At 51.0% G+C, this 11934-nt stretch overlaps 1 protein-coding gene across 1 annotated transcript; it reads right to left on the minus strand.

Annotated features, from left to right (window-relative positions):
* Positions 1 to 6819: 6819 nt before the first annotated feature.
* LOC128978560 (feather keratin 1-like) lies at positions 6820 to 7134 on the minus strand. The gene has a single exon (XM_054396500.1). The coding sequence runs from the start codon at positions 7132 to 7134 to the stop codon at positions 6820 to 6822; it is 315 nt and encodes a 104-aa protein (XP_054252475.1).
* Positions 7135 to 11934: the final 4800 nt, after the last annotated feature.

Genomic DNA, 11934 nt, shown 5'->3' on the forward strand with positions numbered 1-11934 from the left:
AAAGCACTCTGAAAGCCATTGGGGATGGATCTGTGAAAAACTGGGAGAAACATCTAGCACAAGCAACCTGGCTGGTAAATAGTAGAGGTTCTGTAAATCGAGCTGGACCTGCACAATCAGATCTGTTACAAAGGGTAGAAGGTGATAAAGTTGCTGTTATTCAAGAAAAGAATCTGTGAGGGAAAACTGAGTATTTTCTCCTTCAGGAGAGGCCAAACCTATTCAAGGGGTGGTTTCTGCTGAAGGTCTTGGGCACACCCACTGGGGAATGCAAGAGAATGGTGAAATTCAGAGTGTTCCACAAAGAAATCTAACTTTGGCTGAGAGAGTTTAAATTCAGAGTGTATAGTACACGCTGCTAGGAGTTTCTGTTTCAGGGACACCATAGCACCCAAAAGAAGAGACAAAGGTGTTCTTTTATTTCCTGTTTTTTGAACTTTTGAATCACCTCTGTCTGAGAGATCTCGAATGGAGGATGAACTGAAAAGACGAACTTTACTACTCATTATTGTACATTTTGTAGATTAGATGGATAGCATTAGCAACCAATGGAATTATTTAGAAGCGGTGCATTAGGCTGTGCCAAGAAACATTTTCCACAGACTGAGTAGGAAAGTGGTAGAATGTAAATAAATTACCATTGGATGTAAAAGGCTTGGCTGCGTTCTTTGTTGTGGCTAAGTGCTTACAAGCTGTCTTCTGCTCTTTTCTCTCTCTTTGGGTTGGGGGGAAGGGAGCAGGGATGGGGAAGCTGTAAGTAACCCCCTGCTCTAGTCCAGGGGGGTATTGTGCTGTTTATATATTGTATATATATGTAAATAATGTATATTCTCTACATATTCATTGGAATCCATATTTCTAGATTGTAGTTTTGCTTGCAAATAGAGCTTCATTTGCTTCCACTGAGCTAGTCTTGCAATTTTATTTTGGGGGCATTTTCAACCCACCACCCTTGGACAGACCGAGAGCTGGGCAATGAGGAACCTAATGAGGTTCAACAAGAATAAGTGAAGAGTCCTTCACCTGGGAAGAAATAATAAACTGCAGCAGTACAGGTTAGGAGGCGATCTGCTAGAGAGCAGCCCTGAGGAGATGGACCTGGGAGTGCTGGTGGATAACAAGTTCTGCACGAGCAATGTGTCCTTGTGGCGAAGAAGGCCAATGGGATCCTGGGGTGCATTAAGAGTGTGGCCAGCAGACCCAGGGAGGATCCCCTCACCCTCGACTCTGCCCTGGTGAGACCACACCCGGAATATTGCATCCAATTTTGGGCTCCCCAGTTCAAGAGATCTACTCGAGAGAGTCCAACAGAGAGCTACCAGGACGATTGAGGGACTGGAGCACTGCCTTGTGAGGAGAGGCTGAGAGCCCTGGGGCTGTTTAGCCTGGAGAGGAGAAGACTGAGAAGGGATTTAATAAATGTTTATAAATATCTGAGGGCTGGAGATCAAGAGGGAGGGGACAGGGACAGGCTCTGCTCAGTGGCACCCTGGGATAGGACAAGGAGCACAGACGTAAACTGCAGCACAGGAGGTTCCACCTCAACATGAGGGGGAACTTCTTCACTGTGAGGGTTACAGAGCACTGGAATTGGCTTCCCAGAGAGGTTGTGGAATCTCCTTCTCTGGAGCCTTTTAAGACTCATCTGGATGCATTCCTGTGTGACCTGTGCTGGACTCTACAGTCCTGCTCTGGTAGGGGGGTTGGACTTGATGATCTTCGGAGGTCCTTTCCAACCCCTAACATCCTGTGATCCTGTGACCCTGTGATCCAGGTGTACCTGCATTAGTTGTGGGCTTGGACTCAATGATCTCCAAAGTTCCCTTCCAACCTCTACCATTCTGTGATCCTGTGATCAGGGTCAACAATACCGCTAAGAGAAAGGAGGAGATGGGAGGCTGAGAGACGTTCTCATACAAAGCAACATACATAAACGCAGCAAGGACAAAGGACCTGCACAGGAGATACATTTCCTGGAAACAAAACGACAGAGTGGACATTGCCAGAATCCAGTGGATGGGAATAATATGGTAACAAGGACTGTCCTCACCTATGTGGCAGCAGGACAATGTTACCCCACCATGAACCACACCTGCATGGTCCTTCCTTCTGCGGACACTGCGGCAGCAAGTGTGAGGAGATAGTTGCCCTGGAGAAGTTGGGAGCGAGTGGGGACATGGAGAGGCTTCACCTCTCCCAAAGGCAGAGCAGGGAGAACTGGGGCATAACTGCAAATACTCAATGCAACCTTGTGTCACTGCAGAGCCAGGCTGAAGAACTTCCTGACTCGCAGCCCTGAGCATCTCCAGGAGAAAGGATGGGACAGAAATCTGGGATGGGATGCAGCAGAACTTTAATGAGTCAGACGCTGGAAACAGGGCAGAGAAGGGTGGATGTCACAAAGCAGGGGCAGGAGGGACTCTGTGCTCCATGGCTGTGGTGGAGCTCCCAGCAGGTGTCCATGTGCCTGGCCCACAGAGGGAGCAAGGCCAGCAGGTCCTCCCTAGGCTCCCTTTGGTGCTGCCAGACCAGGACAGCAGAAGAAAAGAAGGAGGCCACGTCTGGCACAGCAGCGCTAATCAGAGGAGTCACTTCATTCAAGCCACGGTAGTCCACAGTCAATCTCCATTCCCCATTTGCCTTCCACACTGGCCATATTGGGCTGTTGAAGGGTGAGTGAGCCTTGCTGATGACCTTCTGGCTCTCCAGTCATTGAATCAGTTGATGTATTGGGTGCAGAGTTGGTCCTGTATTGCCTGTGATGCACTATGTGAGGAGCAATTGGTAACTTCAAATCCTGCACCTTATGGCTGCCAACTACGGAGGAGTCATCTGACAACTCGGGCATAGCAGAGAGCTGTTCCCTGTCTGCAGTCCCTACAGCTGCTACCCCAAATGCCCACTTGTGCTTCTTAGGGTCCTTAAAACGTCCCTCTTGCAGAAAGTCAATGCCAAGAATGGAAGGTGCATCTGGACCAGTCACTATGGTGTGTTTTCCCCACTCATTCCCAGTCAGGCTTATCTCAGCCTGCAGTACAGTCAAATCCTGTGAGCCCCCTGTGACTCCTTGAATGGTTATGGGCTCGGTCCCTCTGTAGCTCAAGGGTATCAGGGTGCATTGGGCCCCTGTGTCCACCAGAGCTCGGTACTTCAGGGCTTCTGAAGTGCCAGGCCATTTCACAAACACATCCCAGTACACTCTGTTGTCCCTGACCTCTGGCTGGCTGGAGGCATGGCACCTCTAATGCTGGCAGCCATGCCCACACTTGTCACAGAGAGAAGGGTCTCTTGAATGAGAACAACCACCCTGGGAAACTGGGGCTGCCCTTCTCCTGGGCAAGCTATTCCCATTGTGGCCACCTTGCAGTTCCTGTACTCTGGCCCAGAGGGCAGAGATCGGTTGGCCATGCCAGCTGTCCATGTTTTCTCCATGGTCACAGAAAATTCTCCACAGAGACCCCCTTGACATCCCCTGATCAGCTTGGGGTGATCTCCTAGGAGGAGAAGGATGTTTATTCCTGATGGCTGAAACATGGATCCATTCTGAAGGAGAAGGGGAAGGGGGAAAAGAGGTGTCGTCCCCCTTCTGCAATTCAGACATGGAGGCCTTAATCTCTTTGACAGTGTCTTTATGACTGAGATTATGGGCCTCTGATTGACACTGTCCTCATATTCCCTCAGGTCACTAGCAAACTCACACAGTTTTAGGACTTCCATCCTGCCCAGTCAGGAGCATCCCTCCTAGTGTGTGTGCATATCTTTGAGGGGCACCCTGGGTGAGTTTCTTTACGAAGGACCATTTCATGAGCACCTCATCTGGATCCAAGGGGAGCTGGCTCCAGCTCCAGCACAGCCATCTGTCTCAGGTACCGAATGCCCTGTTCCACAGCTATCCATTTAACTGGGGCCCAGGGCAAATCCTCTCTGGTAGGATACCTTTATAGCATCAATAATCCAGGCCCAGAGAGTGTGTGTTCCATTGAGTTTTGCTAGCTCTTTGTCCAGATCAGCATCACGAGACAGGGAGCCTAGGAGCTTTGCCTCCCTCTTATCTAGCTCTACAGTTTCTGCACCCTCATCCCAGCATTTCGGGGTCCAGTTTAGTATTGTCTCACCCTCTTTCTGTGCGTAGTCCAGACGAATTTGCCTTAATTCTTTTCTGGGCAGAGATGTGATGGTTGTTATCTCCTGATCTGAGTCCTCCTCATCTGCTGGTGGGTTCTGAGATGTGCTGAGTCCTGCTGAGGTGCCTTCTTCACCATTCGTGTTTGGAGCTGATTTTTGCACCTTTTTCCTGCGTGTGGTGACCGGTGCTGGAGAAACTATGTGTGTAGGAGCATCAGGGGTTAGGTGTGAAGTTGTTGTTGGGGGGTCAAACCCTCGGGCTGGGGCTCGGGCTGGGGCTCGGGCTGGGGTTCAGGCTGGGCCAGCCCCAGTCGGGCTGGACAGCAGTCACTGCAGCCAGACCCCTCCCTCTGGTTTTTGCAAACAGTATCACAGTGTCTAGAGTGTTTGCAGCTCTCCACCCTTCAGCCATCAAGGCTTACAAAAGACTTCCTTGAGCCTATTGTCCCTCTGCAGAGAGCTCTTAATGGGTTAGCACCTCCCCCTCCCCATGCGGCCAGAGCTGATCTGATTATCAAGATTACATTTAAGCCTATGGAACATATTGTTATAGAGTGCCATTGTCCTTCAAAAACATTCTGATCTACACGGTTAGTTTCATAATAGGCTTCAGAAAAGTTCTTTCTGTCAGAGAAGTTTGAGAAGTTCCCTCTGCCAATAAAGTTGATGGAATTCAGGAGGTACAGGCAAAACTGCATGGGTAAGGCTTTTACCCAGTCGAGCAGCATCTCTATCATTAACCACATCACATGGTAAATCAGTAGTATATACACGTGTCCCAAAGATCCAGCCAACAGCCCTTCCAAAAACTTGAACTATAAGAGTCTGTAAAATTAACATCTCTACTTCCAAACCTTTCTTTCCCAATCAAGTATTACTTTTCAAACAAAATATTATTTTCCAAGCCCCATGTTGGGTGCCAAAAATATTGTGCTGTTTTGAGCTCTGACTGGAGTTTAGGAGCTCAAATGATAAGAGATTGAGATTCCTCCCCCCTCCCTTTTTCCCGGCAAGGTAGAGAGGGAGGAAAGGAAAAAAAAGGGGTAGGGGAGGGGAGAGGTAAATTCACAAAAGAAATAGTCTGGAATTGGTTTGGAAGCGGAAGAGGTACATTAAAAAAAAAAAAAAATCACTAACAGGGAGGGTTCACAAAGGTAAGGGATGAGGGTAAATGGGAAAATATACAAAGCCAAGCCTGGATGGCTTTGTATTGCCCTGGATGTGAGCGGATTCAGTTGGAAGAAGTAGGCCCCAGCCACATGGTCAGTGCAGGAGGCAGCAGCAGCAGCAGCAGCGATGTTCTTTCAAGCAGACGAGGCAAGCAGTGAGATGTCCACCCTTTGATAGGCTTGCTGGACAGGAAGGGGGAGTGGAGTAGACCACCTTTGAGCCAGGGGACCCCTCCTCCTGGGAGGGAGGAACCAAGTCCCACCTGGATCAAGTTTCTTTTGTCCACCTGGGGGCTGGGTTCTTTCATCCCCATCCAGGATGGGTGTAACCCAGCACATCAGGAATCGGGACCCCCTTGCCCCAAGGAGAAGGACCGAAATTCAGGCTAAGCTCTTAGCATGAGTTTTGCATTCACTCCATAATATGTTACTGATTAAGTGACTGAGCCTGTGCATTGGAATGCAGTCTCCATGGTTTTCCAGGTGCAGGTTCTGTGGGAGAGACCTAGATGGTACCAGGGGTCTGTCCCTGCCAAGTCTGATGGATGACCCTCTGTGTGCAATGATCACTTTGGAATGGAGAAACGGAACGGCAGTCAAGAGAGACTAAGGGCCTGGTGTTGCCAAGGGAACCATGAACTGTAGTGAACTCTTCTCATTATAATGGCATTATAATATGAAAACACCTCCTGGCCTAAGCCTACCCACCTCCAAGGCAGACCACACCTCAGACATGCCTCCTTGAGCAGGTGTGGAGTCCTTACTCATGGGGGCACAAGGGGCACAGATAGGCAGACTTCAGACATCGACAGGGGGGAAGTTGTCTCACTAGAAAGGGGAAGTTGGAATTTTCCCTGGGAGTTTTTCATGTGTGTTCTGTGTGTGAGAGCGTGTTACCTGAATAGTTCTGAAGAAGTTTTGAAGAAGTAACAAGAAGAAGTCATCGAAGGAAAGCTTTCCCTACTAAGAAGGGAAGGACCAGCAGGAATGGACCCAGGACCAGAGAGATGTCATTGGAGCCTTGCATTATTGGTAGCTATAGACCTCCTTCCCTTTTCCCCTCTTTCTCCTCTCACTTTTCTCTACCTCCTATGGTTAAACAATAAAGTTTTGCTGCTGATTGAAGTGAACCCTGCTGGAGAGAGTCACTTGAGTTTTTGCACTTTGAGATCACGGTAACGAACCATCATGAGTCCACTGCTTGGACCGTGACACCCAGGATAAGGACAAGCTGTACAGCACAGAGGTCCTCATTGAGCTGCCGGGGGCCATTCCACCCAGAGCCAAGAAGGCAAGAAGCTGAGAAGATGGAGGCTCCCCTGATGCATGACTGAGTGTGCTCAGTGCTGGCCTGTGCCAGCCCTGGCAGAACCCTGCCAGAAGCAGCCCTGGCCAAGGGCTCTGTGCCTGGACATCCTCGTAGAGCATCTGCAGAGGAGAGGATGACACAGAGGAAGGGGCTGGGATGCAGCAGAAGTTTAATGAGTGAAAAGAAGGACATGAGGGTGATGTAGGTGGAGCAGCTCTAGCAGGGGAGGCAGCTCCTGCCGCAGAAGCCACGGCCCAAGCCGGAGAGGCCAGAGAGGCCAAAGCCCCCGGAGCTGATGGGCACCCCCTGAGAGCTGAGGATGCTGCCAACGGCAGCAGAGGTGGAGGAGCCCACGGCGGTGTTCTGTGGGAAGGAGCTGAGGATGGGGCCAGGCAGGGTCACTATCACAGGGGAGGGCTGGATGGCAACGGTGGAGTCCTGGCACTGCCTGACACAGGGCTCATTGCAGCTGTTGGCCAACGGGGTTGGGCCGCAGGGCTGGCAGGGCAGGCAGGGGGTGTAGCAGGACATGGCTTGGGCTGGAGCTGAACCTGCAGAGAGAGCAAGGGGGAAGCAGAGCATGAGGGCTTGCTGAGGACAAGCCTGAGAGCCCATCAAAAGTAAGAAAAGTTATGAGTTGGAGGTGAGGGCTGGAGGCTGTGTAAGGAATCCCACCAGTCTCACCTCCCCTCAGCCTAAACCAGCCCTGACAAGAGTGACCAAACCAAGGGAGGAGACTCAGGCATGCACAGGGTTACCCCCTTCCCCATCTCATGCCAAGCAGGTACAAGAACTCACATGGGACAAAGGAGCAGCTATGGGCTCAGAAATCCCAAAGGAGGAAGAGAGTAAGCAGCAAGTGGAGAAAGAGCTTCTACTCACCTGGGTCCAAGGAGATGGAGGCCAGAGGAGTGGATGAGAGAGTGAGCAGAAGGAGTCTCTTTTATGCTGCTCCTGCACTGCCCCAGGCCCACAGGCACTGCATGTGAGCAGTCATTTCCCAGCAGACTCAGTCCCAAAGCCAAACCTCCCAGCCTATGGCACAGGTTGGCCTTTGGCTTCCTCAACGCTACCATTTCACTTCCTCATGTCTCAGAAGCTTGCTTGGCCAGGCCAGCTCCTTTCATGTGCTTGGTTGAGAGGCCAAGAGATTGGCTGTGCCAGTGGCTTCTGGTGTGTTCCCCTTTGCTCTAGGGAGAATGTTTGTCATGCTGAGTCTGCAGGGCTGGGATTAGGAAAGGCAAAGCACACCTGGTCTCTGAGTGCTCTGCATACTTGGGGTTAGAGAACTTCTACTTCCATGCAGGTTCACAGCAAAAGTAAGGCTTGGACAAAAGCTGAACTGGACAGCTGTGCCCTGGAGAGTGGATTCTGGAAAGGTGGATATACTCCATTCTCTGATTCAATGCCATGTCATAGAATTACAGAATCATAGAATCAGAGAATGGTCTTTGTTGGAAGGGACCACTGGAGGTCATCTACTCCAACGCCCTCTGCAGTCAGCAGAGACATCCTCAACTAGATCAGGTTGCTCAGAGCCCTTTCGATCCTCACCTTGAATATCTCCAGGGATGGAGCCTCAACCATCTCCCTGTCCCTCCTCAAACCTGTTCCAGTGTTCCACTGTCTTCATGGTTGTGCTGGTTTGGGGCCAGACAGATCCTCTCTTGCCCCGAAAGGGACAAAAGAATGAGACTCACACAAACGGATTGGAGAGTGATGGAAAGTTTAAATGGAAAAGCAATTGGTGAAGCTACAGAAGACTACAAAGCATAGTGGCAAAGAGTATCCCAAAGTGTACAGAACCTGTTACATAATTCCCAGAGCTTCCCAGTTCTTCCCTTCTTCCCAAGAGGCTTCCCAATCCTTCCCTCCTCCCACCTGAGGGTCTACCCAAAAACCCCCAGGGCTCTTTCTTCCCCCTCCCGCTGCTAGGCAAGTCTCAGGCTGGCCAGGTCTGAGACTGCCTCCCCCTCCATTCTCCTCCTGGCATTAGGCCTAGACAGGCCTAAAAGGCCTTGAGGATACTCCTCCGGCATTACCCAATAAGAGAGGACATCTCCCATGGGAGCAGAGAGGGAAGAAAGAGGAAGAGAATGACTCTGCAGATGGCTTTATAGGGCGCATGATTTATGGGTAGAAATACGGCATTTCCTGTGTCCACCCCTATTGGGTGAGCACCCAGGACACCAGAGGTGTATCTCATGCAGCAGTGGCAGGGGGCACCCAGCCCAAACTGCCACAATGGTAATGAACTTGTTCCAAACATCCAGTCTAAATCTGCTCTTCTCCAGTTTGAAGCCATTGGTCCTTGTCCCGTCTCTGCAGGGCTTTGTAAACTGTCTCTCTGTAGCCTTCTTGTAGCCCCCTTCAGATACTGGAAGGTCATTATTAGGTCTCCCTGGAGCCTTCTTTCCTCCAGGCTGAACAACCCCAACTGCCTCAGGTTCTCTTTGTGGCAGAGGTGTTCCTGCCCCCTGACCATTTTTGTGGCCCTCCTCTGAACCCTCTCCATCAGGTCCAGGTCCTTCCTGTGTTGAGGCCTCCAGAGCTGGATGCAGTACTCCAGGTGAGGTCTCACCAGAGCAAAGTGGCAGAATCACCTCTCTGGATGTGCTGGCAACACATCTTCTTATAGAGCCCAGGCTACCCAATGGTTGCCTTCTGAGACGCAAGCTCACACTGGCCTGCTCATATCCAGCTTCTCATCCATCAGCATCCCCAAGTTCTTTCCCACAGGACTGCTTTCTGTCACCTCATCCCCAGTCTGTAATGAAAGTGAGGATTTTTCCAGCCCAGGTGCAGGTGGGCTGCACTTGCTCTTGTAGAATCTCATGACGTTCACCTGGGCCACTTCTCTAGCCTGTATGATATCCGATCCCTCTGACATATCAGCTGGGGCTCCTGTGGTAGGTATCCTTCTGGCATTAGGGTTGGGCCGCAGGGCTGGCAGGGCAGGCAGGGGGTGTAGCAGGACATGGCTTGGGCTGGAGCTGAACCTGCAGAGAGAGCAAGGGGGAAGCAGAGCATGAGGGCTTGCTGAGGACAAGCCTGAGAGCCCATCAAAAGAAAGAAAAGTTATGAGTTGGAGGTGAGGGCTGGAAGCTGTGTAAGGAATCCCACCAGAAAAGTAGAAGGAAGTCAAGAAAGAGCTTCTACTCACCTTGTTGCAAGGAGATGGAGGCCAGAGGAGTGGATGAGAGAGTGAGCAGAAGGAGTCTCTTTTATACTGCTCTGGCACTGCCCCAGGCCCACAGGCACTGCATGTGAGCAGTCATTTCCCAGCAGACTCAGTCCCAAAGCCAAACCTCCCAGCCCATGGCACAGGTTGGCCTTTGGCTTCCTCCATGCTGCCATTTCATTTCCTCATGTCTCAGATGCCTGCTTGGCCAGGCCAGCTCCTTTCATGTGCTTGGTTGAGACGCCAAGGGATTGGCTGTGCCAGTGGCTTCTGGTCTGCTCCCCTTTGCTCTAGGGAGAATGTTTGTCATGCTGAGTCTGCAGGGCTGGGATTAGGAAAGGCAAAGCACACCTGGTCTCTGAGTGCTCTGCTGACATGGGGGTCGAGAACTTCCTCTTCCATGCAGGTTGAGAAGAAAAGTTGAACAAGGAGGCTGTACTGGGGAGAGGAGATGCAGGAAAGGTGCAGATACTCCAAGGGCTTTTGGCCTTGTTCTGTACTGGCACAATGTGATGCCAAGTGGTCAGGCTCCTGAAGTTCTCTGGGAGTTCAGAATAGGAAAGGCTTACCTGGAGCAGAGGAGACTGAGGTGTGGGATCCTCGATACAGATTGCACAGACAGGAGTGTTTGAGATCTAACACCATGTCCTCAGGAGAGTTATCTGTGTCTCTGCAGTGCCACCCCAGCAGCCCTTGCAACAGGACAGGGCCAGCCTGGGCTCTGGCACAGCACTGCCCATGCCTGCCTTTGCCCTCTGACACTCTCTCCTGGCCCTCCTGTGGCCTTCTTCTTTTCTTCTGCTACCCTGGCCTGGCAGCACCACAGAGGCAGCCTAGGGAGGTCCTGCTGGCCTTGCTCCCTCTGTGGGCCAGGCACATGGACACCTGCTGGGAGCTCCACCACAGCCATGGAGCACAGCATCCCTCCTGCCCCTGCTTTGTGACATCCACCATTCTCTGCCATGTTTCCAACATTTGACTCATTAAATTCTGCTGCATCCCATCCCAGATTTCTGTCTCATCCTTTCTCCCTGAGATGCTCTCCAAGAATTGCAAGAGGAGGTACCTTACTCAGGGCTGTGAGTCACGATTTGATAACATCCACTCTGTCTTTTTTGTTCCACCAAACGCATCTCTCATGTAGAAATCATGTGACCTTTCTCCATTTATGTCCAATCCACTTTTCAGAAGAACTGGAATTATTCTATTGCTCTCCTGATTGCTTGTCCCACTTAATGGGGCAACTGAACTCAAAAACATCTTGCAGGACCCCTTTTCAGCACTGGTATCCCCACTCCATTCACCTGCACAGGCTTCCAGTTTCAAGCTGGGTTCACCATCCCACTGCCCATGGTCAGAAGGAAGAACCAGACAGGGCCATGTAGGCTGGTCCTGGGTCCTGGGTCCTGGGTCTTCCTTCCACAGCAGAATGGAACCGGTACTTCTTGCAGCTGAGGAGCTGGGCTTTGGGGACAAGGGTAGAGAGAGATTTTCTTCCAAATGTCAGAAAGAAGAGGATGTTGAGGAGTTACCACCTGAGCTGGGTTAACAAAAGCCCTTCTCCCCACCCCCTCTCCTCTCTCTCCCCATCACAGGACAACAGAATGGTAGAGGTTGGAAGGGATCTCTGGAGATCATCGAGTCCAACCCCACTCCTAATGCAGCTAGATCAGGCTGCAGTGAAACTTATCCAAGAGGGTTTTGAGAATCTCCTGAGGAGATTCCACAGCATTTCTGTGCAGCCTGCTCCACTGCTCTGGCACCCTCAAAGTTCTCCTTAAGTTCAAGTGGTATCACTTGTTCCTGTTTGTACCCATTGCTCCTTTTCTTATCCCTGTCCACCACTGAAAGGAGTCTGGCCCCATCCTCATGACCTTCACCCTTTAGATATTTCTATACATTTCTAGAATCCCATCTCAGCCTTCTCTTTTTGAGTCTCAATGCCCCAGGTCTCTCATCTCTTCTCATGAGATGGATGTCCAGTCCCCTCAGCACCATTGTGGCCCTCTCTCTCCAGCAGTTCCCTGTCTCTCTTGAACTGGGTAGCCCAGAACTGGACACAATACTCCAGATGTGGTCTCACCAGGGCAAAACAGAGTGACAGTAGGACCCCCTTCAACCTGCTGCCCACACTCTTCTCAATGCAGCCC

Source organism: Indicator indicator, chromosome 37, assembly GCF_027791375.1.
Source record: "Indicator indicator isolate 239-I01 chromosome 37, UM_Iind_1.1, whole genome shotgun sequence".
Lineage (NCBI taxonomy): Eukaryota > Metazoa > Chordata > Aves > Piciformes > Indicatoridae > Indicator > Indicator indicator.